A 27,357-nucleotide genomic window follows, 5' to 3' on the forward strand; every position below is an offset into this window, starting at 1 on the left:
TTTAAATGAAATAGAATACCCGATGAAATAGAGCAATATAAATTATAAACCATCAGGACTACCAATGCTTTCGTCCAACACGAATTAGAAGACATTCCCATATAACAAGAATTTCTTCAGAAGATCAATAGCCATAGAAATATTTTTGAGAACGGGTAAACACATAGAACATCTCAAAAGAGACTGCTAAATCATCCGATCATAAGCTGTCACACTCGGATCGTTCACATTTCAAATATCATTTCCCCAACTAGTTCTGCCATCACAAATTTCATATTAAACCATTCACTAAAGAAGGCCAGTTCTGAATAAATTTCGATTTACACTTTTCTCGACCTTGCACCTGAGTAATTCGATTTACCAAAGAGAATTCCTTCTCTAACTGGGACATGCATAATTCCAATAATCTTTATATCAATCCGATACTTTACTGACTCTGACTTTACTTATCAGCTCATTTTCAATCTCTGATCATACTTATAATTATTCTATCACTGAACTCTTTGGGTTCTCAACCGGAAACTTATTCAATACAAATCTCATGAAATTCCATTATAAGTACCATTTCGGTAAGGGGGAGGGGTTGTAGGACCTCTGACTCGACTTTCTTATACATACACATATGACACAACTTCCATCATCATAGCAACATCATCAAAATCATGTCATTCATTCAGCAATGCAACATTCATGTTGGCTTACACAAATTTTCCTATTGTCCCATTTAGACAATATACTTATGCATACATTCTATGTTTTCTAGATAGCTTTACTTATCCATTCATTTAATTAAATTAATTCATGCTCATGACATCATATAAGGCCAAACAAACATAGATATTTGCATCACAATCACAACTTTCATTTCATGCATCATCATGTACATATCATTACAATCATATAATTCAGTCTAACAATTTAACATAGATAAGTTCATTTCATTATAATCCTTTATCTCATAAAAATTATATATCATTAGCATTCATCAACATTAGACGTCCAAATCAAAACAAGGACATTTTCATTCGTATCATAATATTATGACTTTTATTCATACCTCTACTACTTTCTATTTATTCCGTTCATCTTATCAAGTAAGCCACATACACTACATCATATGAGCATTAAGCAAATATGAATATTTATCACATATGTATCATAAACTTTTATTCATACTTTTCTGAATTGAGACTTATCATAATCATAATTTTACTCAAATACCTTCACATAACATTGAACATGGTCGGCGCAGCTCGGTTAGAGAGTACCCTATCTAAATAAGACGGTACCCATACGCGTCGGAAGACATCAATCACACTATCACAGATCAGTGGCATGTATAGCTAAACTTTTACACATGCTAGGTTAGTCCGAGAACCGACTAAACCTACTCTGATACCACCAAATGTAACGCCCCGTACCCGAGACCATCGCCGGAGTCGAACACGAGGTGTTAACAGACTTAATTCATTACTTAAACAGCTCGAACAATTTATTTTTAAAATTTTCAGTCAAGCTAGCAATCTGCGTCACAGTCGCTTAAAAATTCATATCTCGAGTTCCAAAACTCGAAAACCAATTCCGTAAATTTCTCTGAAACTAAACTCATATATCTATTTACTAATTTTTTCTAGAATTTTTGGTTGAGCAAATTAGTATAGTTTATTAGTTAAAGTCTCCCCTATTTAAGGGTTCAACTGCTCTGACCTCTCTGTATTACGAATCAGATATCTCCCTGTACAGAGTTTCAATGACTATGCCGTTTGTTTCTAATAAAACTAGACTCAATAAGGAATCTTTACATATAAATCATGAATTCTAATTATCTTTGAACAATTTATGGTGAATTTCCAAATTCAGAACAGGGGATCCAGAAATCGCTCTGGCCCTGTTTCACAAAAATTTAAACATCTCATAAAATATAACTCATATACCTGTTTTGTTCCATCCATATGAAAATAGACTCATAATTCTTCAATTCCATATTTTATTCATCATCTAATTATATCTCTACTATTTTTAATGATTTTTCAAACTCACGTCACTGCTGCGGTCTCAATCTATTTTATGGTAAATTTTACCTATTTCATGGTTTCCATGAATTAGCTAGCAATTTAGCATACATAACACCAAATATGATCATGATTAGCCATTCCAATGGCTAATCATTACCAAGCATTTCCATACCACTCAATAACCATATCATAAGATCATATATACAAAATGATTATAATGCTATACATGCCATACTCAAAATATGCAAGCCATTATGCCAAGATGGTATACGGATAGTGTGAGCATGCCTCCGACCGTTCCTGATTTCCGAGCTGGCTTGTCAACACTACAAGGAATGAAAAGGAGGAAGTAAGCATAAATGCTTAGTAAGCTCACATGCAAATAGCAAATAACACAACTATATAAGCAAACATAAAACATCATTTGCATAATCATCACCGAGACATTCCTATCACATTTTCATTTATCATCTTACCATATTGTTGTTATATCGAGTTTTCAACCCGAGGGTTAAGTACATACCTGTTCAAAGTATTCATTTCACAACACTTACCAATACGTCCCTTTCATCTCGAGTATTCCTTCATTTGAGTAGAATTTTACCCGTTGAACACATCGGAATATAATTCGGATACATGGAAAGTTTGCACATAAGTGCCACATATGTAGCCAAGCTACCATGTAACCCGGCCATAAGTGAACTCGAACTCAACTCAACGAGCTCGGGCGTTCGCATCCATAAGTGAACTCAGACTTAACTCAACGAGCTCGGATGCCTAGTTACATCTCTCGAACTCGGACTCAACTCAACGAGTTCGGACATTCGCATCCATAAGTGAACTCGGACTCAACTAACGAGTTCGGATGCCCAAATATCCTAGTGACATGTCACTTGTATCCTAATCTATTCCTAAGGTTCAAACGGGCTTTTCCTCGAACACATCTCCATGCCATCTTCCGTAAAATACCAAAACCAATACTCGGTAGCACTTTATATTTAACAAATAATTCACATAATTTTCATTTTATTCGAAAATAACCACAAAGCATATATTTCATGATAAAAATCAGCATATCATATAATTAACATCAATAACTTAAAAATAACAATTATACTACATTATTTACACATGAACTTATCTCGTACGCGAAAATGGCTACTTTTACCATTTCGTTCACAACTTGGTATTTTCCCCATTTTAGCCCGAATTTTAGTTTTCCTTGCTCTATCATTTAAAATATAGTCTAATTAGGACTCACATTATTCAAATTGACCCAAACTCATATTTTGGAAAAATTATAGTTTTGCCCCTAAACTTTCACATATTTACACTTTTGCCCCAAAGCTCGTAAATTAAACTTCAGACTATTTTCTTATGTTTTATGACATGCTGATCATTTTTCCCTTCTATGGTAACATCAAATTCTCACTCTAACATGTACTTATGACTATTAGGTATTTTTACCGATTAAGCCCTTTTGCTCGTTTTCGCTTAAAACCGAGTAGTACAAGTTGTCTAACATAATTTAAAACCTCATATTCTATCATAAAACACCAAAATACACAAATTTCACCTATGGGTATTTTTCCAAATATGAACCCTAGGTTGAATTATTGCTAGCATAAGCTTAATCGAGCTCTAGGGACTCAAAACGTAAAAATCGTTAAAAACGAGGCTAGAACGGACTTACAATCGAGCTTGGAAGCTTGAAAAACCCTAGCCATGGTTTCTCCTTGCTACATTCGGCCATGGGGTTGAAGATGAGCAAATTTGGCTTTTAATTTTGTATTTTAATTCATTTGACCCCTAAATGACCAAAATGCCCTTACTACTAAACTTTCCAAAAATTCCATCCATGTCCAATTTTTGTCCATAGACTTGGAAATTGGTAAAATTACTATTTAAGACCTCCTAATTAATATTTCAAAACAATTTCATACTAGAAACTTCTAGAATGCAAGTTTTGCAAATTATTCGATTTAGTCCCTAATTTCAATTTAAGCACTTTATGCATAAAATTTCTTCAAGAAATTTTCACACAATCATGCAATCATATCATAGACCTCAAAATAATCATAAAATAATTATTTCTATCTTGGATTTTGTGGTAACGAAACCACTATTCTGACTAGGCCCAAAATCAAGATATTACATAAATAGTAAAATAATAAATAAATAAATAAGAATAATAAGAAATAATACTAATAAGAATGAAATAAATAAGTAAAAATGGAGAAAAATGGTAACCGACGATGAGTGGTGGTTGGAATGTGCGGGCCTATCGACGGTCGGTGTAGGCGTGAGTGGAAAGGGATAAATGAGTGTTGGAACTGCTGGTGAGGTTTCGAATGGGGCTAGGGGGTGGTTTTGTTTGGGGCGACAATAGGGGTGAGGGGGAAAAAGAAGAAAGAAGGAGAAGGAGAAGGGGGTTTGTAGGTGAAGGGAAAAGGTTTAAATGGTGAAAAAAAGGGGAAAAATGGAAAGAAAGATGAAGAAAAAGAAATGAGGAAAAAAGGGTGGCTGGAGGAAGAAGAGGATGAGTAGTAAATGGGATAGGGAAAAAAATTAGGGTCGGGGTAATTTAAAAGGGGCCACGATCGTGTAAGCCCCGTTTTAGGCTACACAGCCGTGGCCTACGCCCGCGTAGTAGTCTCTCAGCCCGTGTTTTTCGTGAAATCGTGGTCAGGTTCACACACGAGCTCTTCGACACGTCTGTGTGTCCAGGCGGTGTGGTTCGTACGGCCGAATCGCATGGTCGTGTACACGTTCATTCGCTTCTCCAACGCTTGTGCTGGATTCTCCTTGCCCGTGTTCATGGTTTATGCTTATGAGTTGATGTTTAAGTTAGTATCGCACATGGCCGACGGACACGCCGGTGTCTCTAGACCGTGTGACCCACATAGCCACATCGCATAGCCATGTGGTGCTCTCTTCGTTTCTCCTACGCCTGTATCCCATCCAACACGCCCGTGTCCATTAGTCAGGATTGTGCACGGCCCTTAAGCACGACCGTGGCTTTCATCCGTGTTCTATCCTGACTTCATTTATTGTTTCCATTTTTGGGCAAGTCTTCACACGGCCTCACACACGCCCATGTCTCAGGCCGTGTAGCTCCTACGGCCGACTCGCACAACCGTGGTGTCTTATCGTAGGCCGTGTCTCTGCTGAATTTTTGTGAAAATTAAGGTGTAGTTTTACCACGGTCTGGGACAAGCCTGTGTCCCTTAATCGTGGGCTACACGACTGTATCACATGGCTGTGGCTCCCTTGTTGCAGCCCGTATGCCTCCGTTTTAGGAAAAATGTGAGTCCTGTTTCAGCACGGCCTTGGGCATGCCTGTGGGTCCAGGCCGTGTTCAATACTATCGATCATCTGATTAAAGTGCTCAAGGTTTACACGGTTCTAAGCATGCCTGTGTCTCCATCCCGTAGGTGTCACATGGCCTAGGACACGCCCATGGGTCCAAGCCGTGTTCGCCCCTGTCATACGTCAAAATTACCTACAGTTGAACTATGAACAATTAAAGAAAAAGTCAACCCTATTTAGTGAGGTTAGTGCTTGGATTGCCTCCCAAGAAGTGCTTATTTAAAGTCTAAGCTCGACTTTACCCTGTGGCATATTTAGGCAGGTTCGTGGAGCCGTAGCTCTTCTCTATTATCCTTAAAATCCTCACCGTTATAAAGTTTAAGACGATATCCATTTACCTTGAAGGTGCCATGAGTTGGATGATTACCTCTACTGTGCCATATGGAAAAACAGTTTGGATAATGAATGGACCTGACCATCGTGATTTTAACTTCCCAGAAAACAATTTGAGCCTTGAGTTGTATAGCAAGACAAGATCTCCAGCTTCAAATTGCTCGTGTTGCTTTAAACGAGCATCATGGCGGTGTTTCGTGGCTTCCTTGTATATGCATGAATTCTCATATACATTAGTTCGCCACTCATCTAACTCGTTCAACTGCATCAACCTATTTTTCACCTGCAAGTTTGAGATTGAAGTTTAGAAACTTTATGGCCCAGAATGCCTTGTGTTCTAACTCAAACGGTAGATGACAACTTTTTCCATAAACAAGTCCGTAAGGGGATGTTCCTATGAGGGTTTTAAAAGTAGTTCTATAAGCCCATAAAACATCATCTACTTTCATCACCCAATCCTTCCTGTTTGATTCTACTGTCTTTTCTAGGATACACTTAAGTTCTCGGTTTGCTACTTCGACTTGTCCACTAGTTTGAGGATGGTAAGGTGTAGCTGTTCTGTGGTGAACTCCATATTTTTTAAGGGTCTTATCAAAGTGGGTGTTACAAAAATGAGTACCCCTATCACTGATAATTGCTCTAGGTGTTCCAAATCGAGATAAGAGTTTCTTAAGGAATCGTACTACCATTCTAGCACCATTAGTAGGTAAAGCTTAGGCTTCCACCCATTTGGACATAAAATCTACGGCTACTAAGATGTATTTATTCCCAAATGAACTAGGGAATGGACCCATAAAATTGATACCCCAAACGTCAAATATTTCATATGAAAGCATGTACATTTGGGGCATTTCGTCACGTTTAGAGATATTACCTGTTCGTTGGCATTTATCGCAAGTAGCAACATACCTGTTGGCGTCTTTGAATAGTGTAGGCCAATAAAAACCTGATTCGAGTGTTTTATGTCTGGTCTTATTTCCACTGTAATGTCCCACAGTCGGTCCTGAATGGCAATATTCCAATATTTTAAATGCTTCTGACCTTGTAACGTATCTCCTAATGACTTGATCTGCACAAATACGGAAAAGAAAATGGTCTTCCCAAAAGTAGTTTTTCACATCAGTAAAGAATCGCTTCTTTTGTTGATGTGTCAACCCTTTTGGAATAATGTCAGTGGCTAAAAAATTCGGAATATCTGCAAACCAAGGAACTTCAGAATCAGATATAGCAAAGAATTGTTCTTCAGGGAATGAATCATTTGTTTCAACTTCATCTAGCTCTTTGGTACTTGAATTTTCAAGCTTGGAAAGATGATCAGCCGCGAGATTTTCAGCTTCTTTCTTATCTTGAATCTCCAAGTCAAATTCCTGTAATAACAGAATCCATCGAATGAGTCAAGGTTTTGCATCAGTTTTAGTTAAAAGGTAGCGAAGAGCAGAATGATCAGTATAAACGACAACTCTAGACAATATTAGATATGCCCTAAATTTATCGAATGCAAAAACTACAGCTAGCAGCTCTTTCCCTATGGTGGAGTAGTTTTCTTATGCGGCTGTCAAAGTTTTGCTAGCATAATAGATAGGTTGAAAATGCTTGTCTCTTCACTATCCCAAAACTGTATCTACTGCAAAATCACTCGCATCGCACATTAGTTCGAAAGGTAAATTCCAATCAAATGCGATTATAGTTGGAGCATTAATCAATTTATCCTTTAAAGTATTCAACGCTTCTAAACATTCTTGATCGAAATTAAAGGGCACATTTTTTTCTAGTAATTTAGTCAAAGGCTTAGCTATTTTAGAAAAGTCTTTAATAAATCTTCTATAAAACCTAGCATGTCCTAAAAAGCTTTTAATAGCATTAACCAAACTAGGGGGAGGTAGTTTTTCAATGGTTTCAATTTTAGATTTATCAACCTCAATCCCTTTACTAGAAATTTTAAGTTCTAACACAATACCTTCTTGAACCATAAAGTGACATTTTTCCCAGTTAAGTACAAAGTTCGTTTCCTCATATCTTATTAGAACTCGTTCTAAATTTTTAAGGCAAAGATGGAAAGAGTTACCGAATACTGAGAAGTTATCCATAAATACCTCCATGATGTCTTCTACGAGTTCGTAAAAAATGGCCATCATGCAGTGCTGAAAAGTAGCAAGAGCATTGCATAAACCAAAAGGCATTCTATCATAAGCAAACATACCGTATGGACATGTAAATGTCATCTTTTCTTATTCTTCAAGAGCTATTGGGATTTGAAAATAACCAGAGAGTCCGTCTAAAAAGCAGTAGTACATGTGCCCTGATAATCTTTCCAACATTTGGTCAATGAATGGTAGGGGCAAGTGATTTTTTCTTGTGGCATCATTCAGCTTCCTATAGTCAATGCAAACTCTCCAGCCTGTGGCTGTCCTTGTTAGGATTAATTCATTCTTCTCATTGGCTACAACAGTCATGCCTCCTTTCTTAGGAACAACCTGCACTGGACTTACCCAAGAACTGTTAGAAATAGGATAAATAATTCCAGCATCTAGGAGTTTAATTACCTCAACTTTAACAACTTCTTTCATGTTGGGGTTCAGTCATCTTTGAGCTTACACACATGGCTTATATTCATCTTCCATTAAAATTTTGTGGGTGCAAAAAGAAGGGATGATCCCTTTAATGTCAGAAATTTTCCAAGCTATGGCTTTTTTATACTCTCTTAATACTTTGAGTAATTCCTCTTTCTCCTTAGGTTGCAAGTTAGAAGAAATAATCACTGGTAATGTAGAATTATTTCTAAGAAATGTGTATTCTAAGTGATTTGGCAATTGTTTAACCTCCAATTTAGGAGGTTCTTCAATAGAGGGTGTTTGCTTAAGTTCATTGTTTGCCTTAATACCCTCATATTCCGCTTGTCTGGGGAAGGGTTTATTGGAATTTAGTTCAGCTTTTATCTTATCTATCTCAAAATCATCATCATCTACCTCCTCTCCTTGAGCAAGACACAGTTCCAACGTGTCCTTATGTACGATTTCCTGAAAATAATCTTGAGTAGCATGATCAATAGAGTCAATAAAATAACATGAGTCATCATGTTCCCTAGAAAATCTCATGGCATCATAAATTTTAAAAATAATCTCTTCGTTACCTACTCTAAGCACAGGTTTACCATCACCCAGATCAATAACAGCCCTAGCGGTGGCTAAAAATGGACGACCTAAGATTAAAGGCATTTCAACATCTTCATCCATGTCAAGCACAACGATATCAACAGGGAATATAAATTTATCTACTTTTACAAGTACGTCCTCTATAATACCCCTAGGATATTTAACAGATCTATCAGCTAGCTGAATACTCATCCTAGTGGGTTTAGGTTCCTCAAGACCAAGTTGTTTAAACATTTTATACGACATCAGATTAATGCTAGCGCCTAAATCAGCTAGTGCCTTATCAACATTCAAACTACCAATTAAGCAGGGAATAGTAAAACTTCTCGAATCTTTCAGTTTGGTTGGCAGTTTATTTTGGAGTATGGCTGAGCACTCCTCGTTAAGTTCCACAGTAGATAAGTCTTCAAACTTCCTTTTATTTGTTAGAAGCTCCTTTAAAAATTTTGCATATGTAGGTGTCTGCTATATAGCTTCAACAATAGGTAAGTTAATATGTAGTTGTTTAAAAAGTTCAAGAAATTTACCGAATTGTACATCCATGTGGTCTTTCTTCAACTTTGCTGGATATGGGATTGGTGGTTTGTATTCCTTTGGCATTGGATTGTCATTGTTTTCAGGTTTTCCTTCCTCTCCTTCGGTTCTGTCAGCTTCTTGTGGTGGCTTCTTTTCAGATTCAGTTAACACTTTCTCACTCCTTAGTGTAACTGCTTTCATATGTTCTTTTGGATTGGGTTCGGTGTTACTAGATAGACTTCCTGATGGTCTCTCTGAAATTATCTTAGCTAACTGTCTAACTTGATTTTTTGAGCCCTTGAATCTATGCTTGCTGATTTTTAAGTGCAGTTTTAGTGTTCTGAAAATGGGTTTCCGCTACTAAAATAAATTTTGTCATCATCTCTTCAAGGTTCGGCTTTTTCTCTTATTGGTAAGGTTGTTGTTGGAAGCCTGGAGGGGGTGGTGGTCTCTGATTCCCTTGGCCTTCCCATGAGAAATTTGGGTGGTTCCTCCAACCTGCATTGTAAGTATTACTATAAAGATTATTTTGAGGTCGAGGATTATTACCATATAATTCATTTGTTCGTTCTCCATGTTGTGTCCATAAGGTGGGTATTCTGAATTACTTGTTCCACCTCCACTTGCATCGCACTGCATTACTGGATGAACCTGTGAAGAACCAAGTAGACCATCAATTTTTCTATTCAAAAGTTCTACCTGATTAAAGAGCATAGTAACCAAATCGACGTTAAACACGCCGGTCGCTTTCGTTGGCTTTGTCCTTATGACTTGCCACTGATAATTATTCAATGACATCTCTTCTATAAATTCATAGGCCTCTTCAGGTGTCTTATTATTAATGGTCCCACCAGCAGCTGTGTCAATCATTTGTCTAGTCGAAGGATTCAGGCCGTTGTGAAAATTTGAACCTGTAGCCAAAGTGGTAACCCATGGTGAGAGAACCTTCTCAATAGATCCTTGTATCTCTCCCATGCATCATAAAGTGTTTCTAAATCCATTTGCACAAAAGAAGAAATATCATTCCTTAGTTTAGCTATTTTAGCCGGCGGAAAATATTTAAGTAAAAACTTTTCAGTCATTTATTCCGAAGTGGTGATTGATCCTCGTGGTAATGAGTTCAACCACTGTTTAACCTTATTCCTCAATGAAAATGAAAATAACCGAAGGTGAATGGCATCGTCAAAAATGCCATTGATCTTAAAGGTGTCGCAGAATTCCAGAAAGTTTGCTAAATGAGTGTTTGGATCCTCATCTTGCAAACCATCAAACTGAACAAACAGTTGTATCATTTGAATCGTGTTAGGTTTCAGTTCAAAATTATTTGTAGCAATAGCAGGTATGGCTATACTCGATTCAGCTCCTATTAAACTAGGTTTAGCATAATCATACATAGTACGAGGAGTAGGATTCTGATTTACTGGGTCTATAATAGCCACGGGAGGTAACTGATTATTTGGATTATCATCCATCTCCTCGGTTGTGGTTTGAATATCGTCTTCTTGTCCTTCCTCTATGTATCGTAGGCTTCGCCTTACTTCTCTTCGGTTTCTGCGAGCTGTGCTTTTGATCTCACTATCAAAAAGTAGAGGTCCTGACGGGTTTTTTCTAGTCATAAACTATAAAAACCTGCTAGAAGTAAATAAAAGAAAATTTAGTGATATAAACAAAATTAAAATTAAATTAAATTGCAATAAAATAAATGGCTAAAGTAATAAAAATTAAGCGTTCCTAATATTTTAATCCCCGACAACAGCACAAAAAGCTTGATGGTTGTGAAACTAACTAAAAATTCGACTTAAGGCAAGTGCACCTATCGAACAGTAGTATAGTTATGGTGAGAATGGAAATATCGTATCCACGAGGATTAAAAGTACCAAAAATTACTATCTTTTTATTATCTAGCCTAAAAATTAAAGTGTGTTTTTAAACTAAAACTATTTATCTAATTAACTAATATTACGACAAAGATGAAGTTTGGAAAATACTTTAGGGAAAACCGATGGAGAAGACAATACCCAAGGAAGAATCCACCTAGACTTCACTTATTACTTCTGAATTGGACAATTTATTCACTTAACTTAATTCATAGAAATTCCTAATTTATGTTAATATCTTTCTCCAGACTAAGAACAACTGACTTTAGGTTGATTAATTGAAATCTTTTTCTAATTAAAACCCCTATTGTCGCATTAACTCGATCTATGAATTCCCTTATTAGATTTGACTCTAATCTGGCAGATTTATGTCGTCCTATCTCTAGGATTGCATTCAACTCTGTTTAATTATGAATGATCTACTCTTAAATAGGGACTTTTGCTCTACCGATTAAGCACATCAAAACTTGAATTAATACCCTGGAATATTAAAATAAGAATTTAGAACTCACAATTAAGAATAAGAATAAGTCTTTATCATATGATTCAAATAGTAATAAGATTCGTCATAGGATTCATCTCCCTTAGGTATTTAGGGAGTTTAGTTCATAATAATAATGGAAAACATCTCGGAGTTTGGAAAACAACAAAACATAAAGAAACCCAAGAACTTCTAGGAAATTGGATGGAAATCTTTAGTCTTGATGTAGATCCTAGCTCCGAGGTGATTCCGATGGCTATTCGCGAGTATTTTTTGCCTCCAACTCTGTGTGTCCCCCTAATCCTCTTCTAGGGTGTTTATATAGGCTTTATAATGCTTCAAAACCCTTAAAAGTGCCCTTTTTTTTAATAGAACTAGGCTTGGGCTCGGCAGAGACACGACCGTGTGCCATGCCCATGTAAAGGTGCTTAGGCCGTGTGCAATACTGAGTTGGTTCTTAGTCGACACGGCCATGACACACGGGCATGTGGGTAACCCGTGTGGAAGTGCCTAGGCCGTGTAAAACACTGATTTAAGCCCAATTTGTCCGTTTTTGGCCCGTTTCTCGCTCCTTTTGCTATCTTAAGCTCTCCTGAGTATAAAACATGAAATTAAAGGATTAGGAGTATCTAATTCAATAAAACCAAGGAAAAATCATCCATAAATATGTCAAGCATGGGGTAAAAATATGTATATCTTACGGTTTACCACTGCACCATCCAAAACACGTATAATGTGTAAAGTTAAATTCAATAGGGATTGTAAATTTGTCTAGAGATGAAAAACCCTATAGGAGTAGACAATTTCCACAACGTCTTTAACATAATAAGACGAGTCAAGAGACTCCACACTCTCATCCAAAATTACAACACATAATTTTTTTTCCCCTCGCAGCCTTGGCGTACATATACCGTAATATAGTGCTAGTTAAAAGTACTTAAGTATTCATGATACAAAGTTTTAACCCTTATAATATCATCATTGGAATATGACCGTTATAATATGATTATTGAAATTTAACTGTTATAACATGGTCATTGGAATCTGACCATTATAATATGACTGATGCAATATGACTGTTGAATTTTTTGAACCATTTTACTCATTTGAGAATCCTATAAATAGAAGGTCATTTCTCCTCATTTTTAATAAGCAACAAACCTAAGATTCTCTTATTCTTTTCATTTCTATCATTCTTCTTGCTTCTCTCCTTTTTTTTTTCTCTCTAAAACTCTAACATTTTACTAAAATTACATATTTTTCTTAAGAATTGAACCTAGTGTAAATTTTCTGACCAAGTTTTTTCAACTAGTTTTAAAGCTTTATTTTTATCTTATTTCTCGATTCCTCGGATAAGAGCAATACCAATTGTGTTCCACATTCCTTATTCGGGTGTACGAATATTGAAGTTTTGTGTTAACCTACAACATCTACTACATGATCACACTTATCAGAGCGAATTTACTTCTAAGACAGTGATTCTTCTATTGCACAGTGATTCTTTCTTTTTATTTACGTGTGATTTATTTTTCAGTTATTGCTAACGATTTTGTTTTACATTTGTTTTATTCCAACATTAAGAATTAGTGTGTGTTTTGTATTGACAAAAAAAATTAGTGTGTATTACGAGTAAATTGCACAAAATGCCCCCAAATTATGAGTCACATTCTAAGCTCCCCAAACTTTAAACGTGCTAATTACTTCTCCAAAATTTTAAAATTATATCGATCAAATCTTTCCGTTACTAAAACCGTTAAACGGCTCATCATATCCTATATGATATAATTTAAAATTAAGAAAAAATTAAACCTTAAAACTAAAAGAAGGTTCAAAGTTGAAAAGTTGGCAAAACTTTGCCACATAAACTAAAATAAACTTAAAAAGAAAAAATATCAAAACTAAAGAATTATATATAGAAAGAGAGAATGTGAAACTTTCGGAAAACACAAAAAGCTTCAACAATATTAAAAAACTCAAACCTAAAGCTAAAGATTTAACAATATCAAAACCTAATTGTGATTTTCATATTGTTGAATTTTTAGTTTTAAAATTTTACCTTCTTATAATTTTATAATTTTGTTTTGATTTTGATTTTTACCTTCTTAAGTTCAGTTTATGCAGCAAAGTTTTGTGGTTTTAGTTTTAGTCTTCTTTTTTTTTAAATTTTAAATTTTAAATTATGTCATATAGGAAATAATGTATCACTTAATGGTGAGAATAACAATTTTAATAATAGAAGGATTTGATATAGCCTTAATAGTTTAAAGATATAACTAAAATATTTCAAGAGAGTCGATGGCTATCTATAACTATTATCTTGGTGCCAAAAAAGAGCTCCATCTATAATTATTAATAAGAATGTTAGTTTTTATTGTTCATAAGTTATGATATGAATACATACTAATTTATTATGTATAGATGATAAATTTCCATTGATATAGAGCCAATTCTAATAAACTTATTGGAGGGTTCTACTGACGTTGCATCTAGTAGGAATTGAACTTATGAATTTGCCAAATATGAATTGGGCACTTTAACCATTCAACCATAAATAGGGATTTTCGCACGTGATGGATAACTAAATTCCAAGTAAAATGAATTAAAGTTGGGAAACTAATTTAATGTGTGTAATTGTTTGTGATTATGCAATGATGACATGTTTAGTTAATCATTGTAATTGGTGGATCTCACTAATTTGGGTATAAATGAAGTACTTCAATTGTACTTTTCAATTCTTAGGGGTGAAGATTAAAACAATTACACTCAAATCCAATTACTCCATGGCTTTCTAAACACTTATACATGATTTAACTTTAAAAAAAGTTTAAAAGTGTAAAAAGCCCTCAAACTTTTTCAAAAAAAGCAATTAAGCCCTTTTTTTGCACTTAATTGAGTACTTGAATTGTCAAAATGCATAAAAAATGTCATTTGACCGCTAAAGTTAATTGCACTTAATTTTTTAGTTAAAATCATCACATTTCACAACCACGACGTGACATGTAACAAAAAAATGATAATCAATAAAAAATATAAAAATATTTAAAAATTATTAAAAATTAAATTTTTTTATAAAATTGTAAAAAAAATTATAAATATATAGAAATATAGAAAAAATATAAAATTTTATAAAGTCATAAGCAAATTATAAAAATGTAAAGAATTATAAAATTTGTAAAAAGAAAATATAAAATTACCGTACCAAAAGAAGCATTTTATAATTTTCCTATAACTTTTATTAATTTTTATTTTTATCATTTCTCGCTACATGTCACTGTTGTGTTGCGACATGTGATGACTTTAACTAAAAAATAAACGAGGGTTATTAACTTTAACGGGCAATGGTTAATGTTAATGGTTAAATGATTTTTTGATGCATTTTATAATTTTTTATGATCTTTATAAAATTTCACAAATTTTTAATTTTTTACGATTTCTTTCTAATTTTGATAAATTTAAAATATTTTTTACTTTTATTAAAATTTAATAATTTTAAAATTTTATTTATTTAAAATTTTTTACCACATGTCATGTTGTAGTTGTGACACGGGATTACTTTAACTAAAAAAATTTGGGGCGATTAACTTTAATAGTTGAAATTAATGATCAAAAAGCCTTTTTGATGCATTTTGATAGTTCAAGTACCTAATTGAGTGCAAAAAAAAAAAAAGAGCAGGGGGCTTAAATTTTTTTTGAAAAAGTTTGAGGGCCTTTTTGATATATTTTAAAAGTTCAAGTACCCAATTGAGTGAAAAAAAAAGCAAGGGCATAATTGCTTTTCTTTTTTTTTTTTTGAAAAAGTTTGAGGGTCTTTTTGATGTATTTTGAAAGTTTAAATACTCAATTTAGTGAAAAAAAGGGACTTAATTGTTTTTTTTTTTAAAGTTTAAGGGCTTTTGACATCCTTAAGTTTTAAAAAATTATGTTTTATACAATTTTAAGTGATAAAAATATATTATAAGCATGAGAATGTATAAATATTTGAGATGGTTATAGCAAAATATTATATTATAAAAATAAAAATTATAACAAAATTTATATTATTTAAATCCTAAAAAATTTAAAAGTTATGGTCAAACAGAATATTATAAAAATAATTTATGTGGTAGAATATACTTACATATCAAAAGTTATAATAAAAAGTATGAATATAACTTATTTACTTGTCCATACTAAATATTATAAAATATATACTTATTTATAAAAAAAATTCCGTAACTTATTTAATATAGAATAAATTTTCAAAATTATTGCCAAAAATTATATTATTTATAAGAAATGTTATCAAAATTATTCAACATTTTATAAAACTTTTTCCCATAAATATTATATATTATAATATTTATATTATTTTAACTTAATTTACATATTATAAAAAAACCTTGAATGAGCATTTCTCCAAATTAAATTTATATAAGTTTTTATAATCAAAATTACAATTTGTTTGAACCTTGAACCCAAATATTATGTGATAAATGTCATGTAAATACAAAAGGTTTTCTTTTACTATATCGTGAGATATGATTTTAATTTTTTACTTTTTAAAAACATTATCGATAATTTTTATGATAATTAATATTTTTAAAATATAAATTATATAATTGTATAATTACAATTTATACTATCAAACATAACATAAAGAATTATGATGTAATTACACTCTCTCAACCAAACACGCATAGAAAATTACATTGTAACAAAAACAATTTTATATTTGGCTAGCAGTGTTATTACATCATAAATTTTTATTATGTTTGATAGTACAAATATAATTACACAATTACATAATTTATATTTTAAAAATATTAATTATTATAAAAATTTAGTATGATAAAAACAATTTATAAACAAGTAACAAAATTAAAATCAATTCATCATATGTATTATGTTATTCTCAAAACGTTGTTGATAACATGATTACTAATAAAAAAAATATCGTATGCAATTTTATCTAATTGTTCTAGTGCATATTTGTTCGGTTATTCCTCTTTAATAATCAACATATGCTTCTTATTATCATCTGTTAGTTTTTAACCAAGTTCATTATTATCTGAATTTGAATCTACACCATTAAAATTATCAATATCTCATTTTTCCATATACTATACGAAGTATGAATTATCTCAATTCCACCTATAATTAAAGTTATGAAATATGCAACATGTTAGTGTTATCCAACATTTTTTTTATGCTACACTAAGATGATGGTAATATAGAAAATATTTTTTTTAAACAACGAATATCTTCTCAACCATATTTTGAAGCTTTGAATGTTTCAAATTAAAGAGTTCGTGAGCTGTCTATGGTGCTTGTGCCTAGCATCATTCTCTCAAATGGTATCATACCTCATAATATGGTGCAATAAAACTTTTTCTTTTGCATAATTAGCATTGAGTTTATAATATTTGGATTCATAGTTTAAATAATTTATAGCTTTAATTATAAAAACTTATACAGGCTTAATTTAAAGAAAAACTTATGTTAGGTTATATCCCTTTTTATAAGACATAAATTAATTAAAAATATAATATATAACTTGTATGAAAAATATTTTATAAATTATCCAAAATTTTAATAACATTTTTATAAATAATATATATTTTGCCACAATTTTATAAAATTGTTTTTATAAATAAATTATGATAAAATAAATTATAATATTTTTTATGAATAAATATATTACTTTTATAATATATAGTAATATTTATTTTATAAATAAATATACTATAACATTTTATTAAAAATACATATCTTGACCATAGCTTTAGAATGCTTTTAAGATTTAAATAATATAAAATTTTGTTATAACTTTATAAAATATATAAATTATTTTTATAATATAATTTTTTAAGATTTATAATATAATATTTTTTATAACTATTCTAAACACTTATCTATATTAATATCTATAATATAATTTTTATAACTTATATAAAATAATTTTTAAAAATTGGATTTAAGTTAAATTACAAAACTAATTAACCTAATTTTCACATTCACTTCAAAATTAACAGTATGTTTGGTTCACTGTAATGGAATAAGGCTGTAATTGAATAGAGCTGTAATGGAATAGAGTGTAATGGAATAGAGTCAGAATCATTAATTCAACTGTTTGGTTGAATGAAATGGAATAAACTGTAATAGTATTCTTGTGTTTGGTTGAATGGAATAATGTTGTAATAGCATAAGGAAAAAAATTAAAATGACCGAATACTCTTAGCGAAACTTTTTAGGTTGATGATTATTGTTATTAAATTTTAATAAAATTACTATTAAAAATAATTTAATAAAATAATAAATAATTTAACCATATTTTAACATAATTATTGTTAAATATAACTTAATAAAATAATATATAATTTAATAAAATTCTTAATATAATTATTATTATATAAATTAAAAATCATAACTATTATTATGTTTTTATCCGTTTTTTTTGTCGTTTGTATTTCAATTATTTTTCCTATCCCCCCTTAACTATGTGTCATTTGATTAGCATTCATATTGTTGCAAGAGTAGGAGAATGTAAATTGTCTAGATTGTAGGAGAAGGTGAATTGCATAGAGTGTGTTTATCTTTGCATGTAATAGTGAAAAAAGATTATGAATAATTCCATAAGATATATTCACATAATTTATTACTCATAAATCCCAACCAAAATAACTAAAATTGAAATTCAGCAACAACATGGAGGCCATGACAGTTTTGGTCAAATAGTCATAGCCCAAATACAAAATACAAAATAATACTAATTATCACCATAGGATCTTTAGCAACAAAAAGATCATTAGCTACTGGACCTTTTTGCTTAGCTAAACTTCTATAATTTGCAATTAGGCCAGAATGCCTCCTGCGTGTAGGATCTGCTGAAGATCAACCAGAAGGTCTGGTCTCTTCACCTATGGAAAATTTACCATATCATCATGTTACTCCAGATAGACCATGGGGCATTATCTAAAAATACTATGTGACTGAATATAATAATCAAGTAAAAAAATAAACTATTGCAATAAATGACCAGACAAAATCAGGAGCAAGAAAAATAGAACATGCCTAACTGACTATCAGCAATTGCACCTGCAGGAGGTAAGTCAGAGCTAATTCCAACACCAGGGCCCTGGAAAACATTTAAAAATGCAACATACAATCAATAAAAACTAGTCAAAGGTGGTGCAAAGTGGATTATTACCCTTAGAGCTCTCTTCTTCAGCTTGTTCATTATTACCCTAGCTTTCACAGTCTCACCCAACAGAACGTTGGATGCTTTCTTGGCATTTTGTAGCCATGGATGTTTTGCATACAATAGTTGGGATGATTTTTCATGCATAGAAAATATATATCAACATAAATAAAGCATGAAACATGTACAGAAGGTTACCAAGCACTTCCTGTACTGTAAGATGCTGCTTTGGACCAGGATTAAGCATTTCTTTACAAGGTCCTTTGCATTGTCCGAAACCTTAGGCCATGGTTCCCTCATAAAGTTAATAGCAGAGTGAATAATTGCTTGTGTCACCCCCTGCTTTTTGTCTCTGTATGCAAACACGACTAGCCAGTTTAGACATAAGAATACCTCTAAAATGGCATGAAATTCTTCCTTAGCTATTCCAATTCTATCAGTGTCACTTGAATGAACAACATAAATTATTGCTTGTGTATTTGGGAAATAGCATCTCCAATATGGCCTATAAAAGATGCAGACTAAAATCATCACAAAGAAAGCAAATTGGAGATGAAAAATTCAAAAACAAAACTCCTTCCTGTAAATAAATGAAAAATGATGAATCTTCTTTTATCTCACCTTATTGTCCACTAAAGAACGACCGGAAAAACCCACAAGAAATCCCTATATCGAATTAAATAAATAGAGGAAGCAAAGTAAATTAGAGGTTGCATCTCCATTAGTTAGAAGACACACCACAACAGTTAAAGCTACTTTAACAAATCAATTGAAAATCTCATCTGTACCAAAAGTATTGGGATGTTTCCTTGAGAACACATAGCTTAAAAACAAGTACCTAATGCTTGTCTGACCACCTGCAAAAAACAAAACTACATTTGATTTAAACTAGAACAAATAGTTAAATGAATGTTACAACTTTATAATATCTCACAGCTGATAAGAAAAATGGAGCTACATGTTTAAACTCAACAATTGAAACAAATTCTCTGTAAATTCAAGCCACAAAAGTTTTTGTTGATATAATCTTATACAATTCAAACTGTAACTAAAATTCCCAAAGGCCTTGTGGCAAATGCCAAAGCAAGCAGGCCAACCAGATAAATATAGGATCAAAAATGAAATTCAATGATTCAATTTTAAGTAAAAGGATTAAGGCAAATTCCAGTGATTCGATAAATTAAATTGAACTCCATTTGTATAAACTACATTAGTCGCTATTTGATTTGTTAACGTTAACTTACCTAAATCCCATACTTGAAACTTGATATTGTTGTATTGTACGGTCTCTACATTAAACCCAATCACTTGCAAAAAAGAGTTCAAAAAATGGCGCATCAAGTCATCACATTTAGAAAAAATAATGAAGACCCAAAAAGAATGATAAAAAGAATTGAGAGAGTAGCCAAAAAGGCAAACCTACTTGGAATTGTAGAGACTACCTCACCCATCTGAAGCCAATCATTTGGAAGATGATCAAAATAATAATTAAAAAAATAGAATATGGTCCTAACCTAAGAGGAGAAGGCGTCGATGGAGCTTCAGACGTGAGAAAGGGTAAAGTTAGTGAAGAGGCTGGAAGAAAATGGGAAAAGGAACGAAAAAAAAAAAGAGGTTTCAAACGTGAGGAAGGGAGAAGGGTAAAGTTGAAACTGAGATGTGAGGAATGGTTATTCTGTGAGCAGGGTGCTGAATGCTATTCAGCGTGTTTAGAGAAATAGAGGAGGGATTGAATGAGGCTGTAATAGGCATTACAGCCAACCAAACATTGGTTTGGTGGTGGGCCTATTGAATTGGGCTGTGATCTATTCCTATTACACCCAACCAAACATAATATAAAAATTGTAATTGAATACCTCGATTACATCTAATTACACCTAATATAATGGACTTGAATCCAGACTATATCGAAAAACTCTTGCCATCCTGCCAAAACACAATCTTCGGATAAAACTAGATTTTAATCAAACGGTTTGAATACTTTTTCCCAAATACGTAAATTTGCTTTCTCGTAAAAGTCTGCAACGTGGGAGTTTCTGTGAATTTCTTTACCACCGACTAAAATGAAAACCCATACCTTTGAATCTTCATGAAACTTCTCGAACTAACCGAACACCTCCACCCAGCCTTTCTTTTATTCCCTCCCTGCCTTCCAATCTACAATCATCGATCTCCGAGGCTCGAAACTAACCAATCCGTAATACACTCCCGCTTTTTACATTGAAGCAAATCCACAAGCATCTGGCAGCCATGGCAGAAGATGGAGTCGTAACACTCTACAACAACACGGCCATCACCGACACCAAGAAAAACCCAGTCTCGATCAAAGTGGGCCTGGCACAAATGCTCCGTGGCGGAGCCATTCTCGAAGTTTCCAACACCAACCAAGCCAAAATCGCCGAAGAAGCAGGCGCCTGTTGTTTAGCCATCACTGAACCCAACCGCCACGGCATTTCACGCATGCCGGATCCTGCTCTCATCAAACAAATAAAGCGCGCCGTTTCGATCCCCATCATGTCTCGTTCCCGCGTCGGCCATTTCGTCGAAGCCCAGATACTCGAACGAGTCGGGGTCGATTACATTGACGAAAACGAGGTTTTAGCCATAGCTGATGAAGACAATTTTATTAACAAGCATAATTTTAGGTGCCCTTTTGTTTGCGGCTGCAGGAACCTCGGCGAAGCGTTAAGGAGAGTTAGAGAAGGAGCTGCAATGATTAGAACGCAAGGTGACTTGTCAGGCACTGGTAACATCGTCGAAACAGTTAAAAACGTCAGGTCTGTGATGGGTGAAATTAGGATCTTAAATAACATGGATGAAGATGAAGTTTTTGCATTTTCAAAGAAAATTGCCGCACCTTATGATTTGGTTGCTCAGACTAAGCAAATGGGGAGACTGCCAGTGGTACATTTTGCTGCTGGGGGAATCGTGACTCCGGCAGATGCTGCACTGATGATGCAGTTAGGGTGTGATGGTGTCTTTGTTGGGTCAGAAGTGTTTGATAACTGCTCGGATCCGTATAAGCGTGTTCATGGGATTGTAGAGGCAGTTAGGCATTATAACGATCCTCATGTTTTGGTCGAGAATAGTTGCGGATTGGCAGGGGAGATGGCGGGGCTTAATGTTACCGAGGAAAGGATGGAACAGTGTGGAGAATAAGGAGCTTGATCAAGTAATGCATCTTCTCTTTGCTTCTTCTTGTAGTTGGGAATATGAGTCCTTTCCCCCCTTTGCTTTGTTATTGTTTACTTGTTCTAGTTTTGTTAAGGTATACTGTATTTTGTATGCCAAATTAATACGAATATGAACTAGAATAAGTTGGTCGATCATTCTGTTACCATAATTTTGTATGTTGAACTCTTTGAGGCTATATATAATGCAGGAATGAACTAGAATAAGTTGATTGATCAGTTTGCCAAGTGTTTAAATTACCTTTATTTTATTTTCTCACTACTTAAACTTTCTATGAGATTGGTTCAGTGGTTAGTTGCTACTAATTACAGGTCCATAGAGAACTGAACTGATCTGTGTGATTAAACGTTTGTTCCTTTTTCCCCAAGGTTAACAGGATAGAATGTATGTTCTGAGTGTCGTATTTTTGTTTATCATCTCTTTCTTTAGTTCTTGTAAATTAAAAATTTCTGAGCTATATAGAGGAGAATAGGACCTATAATATTGGCCCAGTGTGTTTACTAGTACTGTTCCATACAGAGTAGGACCGTGTGGTTGTGAATGAAAGCCACACGGCTGTTGCTTATCAGGGCACTGAGTGGCTTATTATTTGACCCGTATTGCCAATACAACTAGCCATTGTTAATTAGTTGCCGTCACCTGGTCAACTTTTTCCCCCTTAAATGCAAATGATGCACACTGATGTCTTCGAAGAGATGCATCCTGTAGTTTTGCCGCAATTTGGAATATGATTTTGAAAGTCGTTCTATATTAGGTTTTTAATTGTACGTGTAACCCATTAATACATCATATTATCAGCATTTGTAAAATGATGTTTGAATCTCATACCATTTAAATAATAGGCATGAAGATTTTACTGGCACCCTGTGAACATCTTGTTTGGTGTTAGTTGTTGATGATTTTGATTTACCAATAAGCTCATGTAGATGGCCTTTCGTATTTCAGTTTGTACCAATGAAAATAGATCCAAGAGAACACCATCTTCTGGCTTATTTAAAAGCTTCTGAATTTACCAAGTGTTATTTAACCCCTTCCTGTTGATACTTATGCTTTAGCTGTACCTGTTGGTTACCCTGTTTTGACCATGACTGGAACTCGTAGAATTCACTCCCACCTCTGCGCCCCTAACACCCCCTCCCCCCCAAAAAAATAAAAAATAAAAAAAATCCTTGTTCCTGTGATTCTGGCTTAGATATTCTAACCCGTGTTTACGTGGAAGGCCAAAGCACAAGGGTAATCAGCCAAGCAAACTTAAACTCATCTTCACGCTCTTTTCCCTCTTGTTTATTCTGATTCACTTGTGGATAAAGATCGCAGCATCATGGAGTTGTAGCATTAAGTAATGGCGACCAGGGTAAGCAAACTGCTGAACAGGCCAAACAAGCCCCATGCTTGTTTGCTCGGGGATGCAACCATTGCAGAAGCATCCTTATCTGAACGAAATCAAATGAGCTGTAATGACGGCATGTGCTGGACAGGTTTGGAAGTGCAACTAATATTAGAAATACTAGAAAATTTGGGTAGTTGATGTTGAAGAGAGTGAACTCAAATTTGATGGTTATAACATTGATGTATGGATATAAGAAGATATGATAAATTTATGAGATGAGCATGTGCTGGTTGATTTATATTATTGAACAACAAGAATGAGGATGGGATGTTGTCTGCTTCCTGAGCTAGTAGCAGAAAATCAAAAGTATAGTAGGTGGGTTCCGGTGATCCTGATCGACAGTCTTTGGCAAGAGAAACCCAGGCTCATGTTGATGTGGCTGTCATTATTTGAAAGGGCGTGATGGATGCATGTGGGTTCAGAATATTTTAACTGTTCAGGCTTGTCTTTAAGTGAGTTTGGCCACGTTAGGGCTAGATGCTGCCAAGGCAAAGGAACTGAAATGCTAGCAGTTTCTGTGGGGGTCCTAATTATGTAGAATAAATTGGTCAAGTAACCTCATGACTTGCTGCATATGGATATTTTTTCTGGTGACAAAATGTCTTAAGCTTCATCAGATCTATGCTTGTCTATACTTTGAAGCCACAATTAAGTCTTCTCAGTAGCTAACGGATAAGACAGGTTACCATAAGTGCTCTTCAATTGTTTCTCATTTCTGGAAACATTTGGGTAAAGAATATATTAGACTTTCAACATCTTGGCATATCATACATAATCCTTGACCTGCGCTTATCAGCTATAAATAGGTGGTTATTGAATTATCGTCACATGGTGTGTTTTTGACCATCTTGACACTTTTGTAAACTCCAGTTTATTCTAGATTGTGTTCTGTTTGAATGTTTCCATTGTTGAATAAACACCTCAATGCAATCTCATAGGCAGAAAATATAGCCCCATTGACTACAAAAGCTCGAGCAACAGCAGTTCCTAGCCCTCGCCATAGGACGCTATATCCTTCCTGTTTTACACTTTTGTGGAGGCAATCAATGATGCCATTGTACTTTTGTGGGGAGGCTGGTGACTGAGCCTGCAGTCTAGTCTTTACAACATCCAAGGGATAACAGCAAACCCAGCTAGCAACCCCTGCTAAACCTCCTGCTATTAGCATTGTTCTGAGGGTTTCTTGGCCACTCTTTCTGCACCCTGGATGAAGCTGTTCTCGCATGTACTCGTATGTCCAAAAGTAGAAGCCGTGAGAAGGCGCATCTCGAAGGGCGGTGATGGTAAAACCCCTGTATATCCCCCTTAAGCCTTCTGTTTTCAGTATGCTTTTAGCTACACTAATTGGTCCTGTATGAGCACCGACTGCTTGAGAACCTGGGAAAGTTGTGTTCTGCAATTGCAGGCGGATTTTTATTAGTTCTACCGGAGTGAGCACGAAGCTCTGTAAGGCACCAGTTCCAACTCCTCCTAGAGCAACACCTTTGTAGGATGGTGGATCGGTGGCAGATACAGACGAGTCAAATGCTCGTGAAAGAATGGCGTATATCTGGAAAACCATAGCATTCTGCAATGCACAAATCACTCTGTCAGCTGTACCCTTATCCAGCTCAGGAACAATAGGAAAAGAAAAAAGATGGGAAACATCAACTTGAGCTTTAATGGTGCGTTTGAGCAGTCAAATTCTAACATACAGTTAAAGCCCCGATTTCGAATTACTTCACAAATAATTGATGTTTTCGATGTTGTCATGCAAATTTTTTACATAGACTATGATTTGGGAGTTCCTTTCCCTTCTCTTCTGGTTTATATATTAGACTGTTCCTTAATGAAAAAAACTTGCAGAGAGATTAATTCTTGTAGGCAGGTAACTCTTTTTTTAATGATATCGACCTTATTTTAATTAAAACATCGGGTCACGAGCAATGCATGCGCGGACCACAGAGGAAAATAAAGTAAAGTCAGTGTCTCATAAAGATCAAAATCCTTAACGAAAATAATAATACGGCCAAACTCCTTTCATAATTTCTAGGCTATTAAGGGGGAAAAAATTAAAGAGATTATTAAAAATATGATATCATATTTTATGAAAAAAATAGACAGTTCAAAAGCGTGTTACACCTAAACACTAATATATATAGAGATATTAAACGATAAGCTATAGGGAGTTGGGCATCGTATCAGGCCAAATTCATGGAAAATGACTTGCACCAAAAAGCAACAAATGTCTAATCAGCAAAGCACCACAAAACTTGAATAAACATAAAAAAGGAAATTTGGGGGAGAGCATAAGATTGATGATGAGTTCACTTGGTTAACAAATATTTCATCAGCTACATCCTGATAAGTGATAAGGTTCAAAGAACCCTCCATGTGATTCATTTTAATGCACTTTTTGCCACAGAAGAAGAAATCTTAAAGCATAAAGCAACCGCACCTAAATCATGAACCACAAATAGAAACCTTTAGATTGAAACAATTCATTGAATCACCAACACAGTAAAAATGGAGAAATGAGAAAAAGAACCTGAAAGGTGACTGATGCCAATGGCGCAGCCATGCCTCTATAGAGAGCACCAGGTCCTTCCGTGGCGACAACCCGGCGTAAGATCCCAAGGGCAGAACCTGAATCGGTGCTTTGTTGCCGGATTCTAAGGGTGTCAAGTGGATAACCGGAGATGATACCAGCCGTTCCACCGAAACCTCCAGCCACAAATTCTTTTCCCCAGCTACTTGCAAGAAACTCCGGCCAAAAATCCATTATACGCTCTAAATTTCAATTATCCAAAACAAAACAATAGAGAATATCAAGTTTTTGAACCTATTCAGTTCCCTACTTTTTATAAACAAAGCCACTTGAACAAGACAACTCTAGTGTTCTTTTCTTGCACGACTTTGAATCTTCTGTCTCTGCTCCAGCTTGGAAACAGATTTTCACCTTTTTTCACCTTTTTTTGGTCAGGAAAAAGCTTTAAAAGGTCGGAAATTTAAATCATCCTCAAGCTTCTCTAACTCTAGTCTCTAAGATTACAAAAAAAGAAAAAAAAAAAGAGGCACTTCCTAGGCAAAAAAAAAGGCAATATACCTAAGATTCCTTAAAAATCCGATTCTGTTACTTATCTGTCCCTTCAACTTATTTATCTGATCTCTTAAGTCCTACCAACCAAAAGTAAAAAAAAAAGAGAAATAGAAAATTTTCTTGGTGTATCCCAGAAAGAGCAACACTAGGAGAGAAAGAAAGTAAAAGGAAAATAAAAGAGAGAAAAGAAGGCAAATGTTGAGAGAGCAGGTTTTGGTTATGATGATGGAAACAAATGGCACAGGTGGCAATTTTGTTGGGAGCGTCGAGTGTGTCCAGTAGGGGGAAACAGCCAAGCTCTTCTTTTCGGGTCCGCATTAGCGGCTCCACCAGTGGCCCAACCATATATCTACACGTCAACTTGCCTTAGCTCTTCTTCGGTGCTGTTGGATCAGTATTCCATGAATCCTTCGTGACTTATTATTTGTCCCAAATACCAATGAAAATTGGTCTCAGTGGTGGAGTGACGCAACCCAATTCTTGCACACATATTTGTTTGATTTTGATTTGATAATATAGTGATTATGCACTACTACGTACATAAGCACCAGCAGAAAATAGTTTTTTTAGATTTAAATTTTAGGTTAATACTATATATTAATGGTCGAGGCCAATTGGAGGCTGGCAGGTCATAGAAAATTTTTCATTTTAGATGTTTAAGTTTTAAAATTTTAAATTAATAAAGATAAAATTATATTTTAATTCTTTAAAATAATAAAATTTTAATTTAATCATTTAAAATTTACATTTTATTATCATAAAAATTACAATTTAAT

The 27,357-nt window shown here is 34.1% G+C and overlaps 3 protein-coding genes, 1 long non-coding RNA gene and 1 other non-coding gene across 5 annotated transcripts; 3 read left to right on the forward strand and 2 right to left on the reverse strand.

The window, feature by feature from the left end:
* Positions 1 to 10,312: 10,312 nt before the first annotated feature.
* On the forward strand, positions 10,313 to 10,419 carry LOC128282984 (small nucleolar RNA R71). The gene has a single exon (XR_008273330.1). It is a non-coding gene; the product is annotated as a small nucleolar RNA R71 (small nucleolar RNA).
* An 8,348-nt stretch (positions 10,420 to 18,767) lies between these two features.
* On the reverse strand, positions 18,768 to 20,371 carry LOC108488317 (uncharacterized). Its single transcript, XM_053020232.1, has 5 exons — positions 20,344 to 20,371; positions 20,165 to 20,227; positions 19,759 to 19,777; positions 19,119 to 19,425; positions 18,768 to 18,857 (listed from the first exon to the last, which is right to left on the reverse strand). The coding sequence occupies exons 1-5, from the start codon at positions 20,369 to 20,371 to the stop codon at positions 18,768 to 18,770; spliced, it is 507 nt and encodes a 168-aa protein (XP_052876192.1).
* Positions 20,372 to 20,835: 464 nt separating this feature from the next.
* Positions 20,836 to 22,330, forward strand: LOC108489420 (pyridoxal 5'-phosphate synthase-like subunit PDX1.2). The gene has a single exon (XM_017793964.2). The coding sequence runs from the start codon at positions 21,171 to 21,173 to the stop codon at positions 22,077 to 22,079; it is 909 nt and encodes a 302-aa protein (XP_017649453.1). The 5' UTR covers positions 20,836 to 21,170; the 3' UTR covers positions 22,080 to 22,330.
* Positions 22,331 to 24,184: 1,854 nt separating this feature from the next.
* Positions 24,185 to 27,095, reverse strand: LOC108489419 (mitochondrial arginine transporter BAC2-like). The gene is made up of 2 exons (XM_017793963.2): positions 26,030 to 27,095; positions 24,185 to 25,069 (listed from the first exon to the last, which is right to left on the reverse strand). The coding sequence occupies exons 1-2, from the start codon at positions 26,261 to 26,263 to the stop codon at positions 24,374 to 24,376; spliced, it is 930 nt and encodes a 309-aa protein (XP_017649452.1). The 5' UTR covers positions 26,264 to 27,095; the 3' UTR covers positions 24,185 to 24,373.
* LOC128281825 (uncharacterized) lies at positions 24,669 to 25,356 on the forward strand. The gene is made up of 2 exons (XR_008272094.1): positions 24,669 to 24,785; positions 24,908 to 25,356. It is a non-coding gene; the product is annotated as an uncharacterized LOC128281825 (long non-coding RNA).
* Positions 27,096 to 27,357: the final 262 nt, after the last annotated feature.

The sequence above is a fragment of the Gossypium arboreum genome, chromosome 10 (genome assembly GCF_025698485.1).
Source record: "Gossypium arboreum isolate Shixiya-1 chromosome 10, ASM2569848v2, whole genome shotgun sequence".
Classification (NCBI taxonomy): Eukaryota; Viridiplantae; Streptophyta; class Magnoliopsida; order Malvales; family Malvaceae; genus Gossypium; species Gossypium arboreum.

Bases quoted from the DNA above. Each gene is read 5' to 3' on its own strand.
- LOC108488317 (XM_053020232.1), bottom strand. From the start codon at position 20,371: ATGGGTGAGGTAGTCTCTACAATTCCAA. The intron at 20,228-20,343 runs GTAGGTTTGCCT...CTTTTTTGCAAG, and splicing joins GGTAGTCTCTACAATTCCAA to TGATTGGGTTTAATGTAGAG. The intron at 18,858-19,118 runs GTAACCTTCTGT...AATGTTTTCCAG, and splicing joins TACAGTACAGGAAGTGCTTG to GGCCCTGGTGTTGGAATTAG.
- LOC108489420 (XM_017793964.2), top strand. From the start codon at position 21,171: ATGGCAGAAGATGGAGTCGTAACACTCTACAACAACACGGCCATCACC.
- LOC108489419 (XM_017793963.2), bottom strand. From the start codon at position 26,263: ATGGATTTTTGGCCGGAGTTTCTTGCAAGTAGCTGGGGAAAAGAATTT. The intron at 25,070-26,029 runs GTTCTTTTTCTC...TGTGCATTGCAG, and splicing joins TGGCATCAGTCACCTTTCAG to AATGCTATGGTTTTCCAGAT.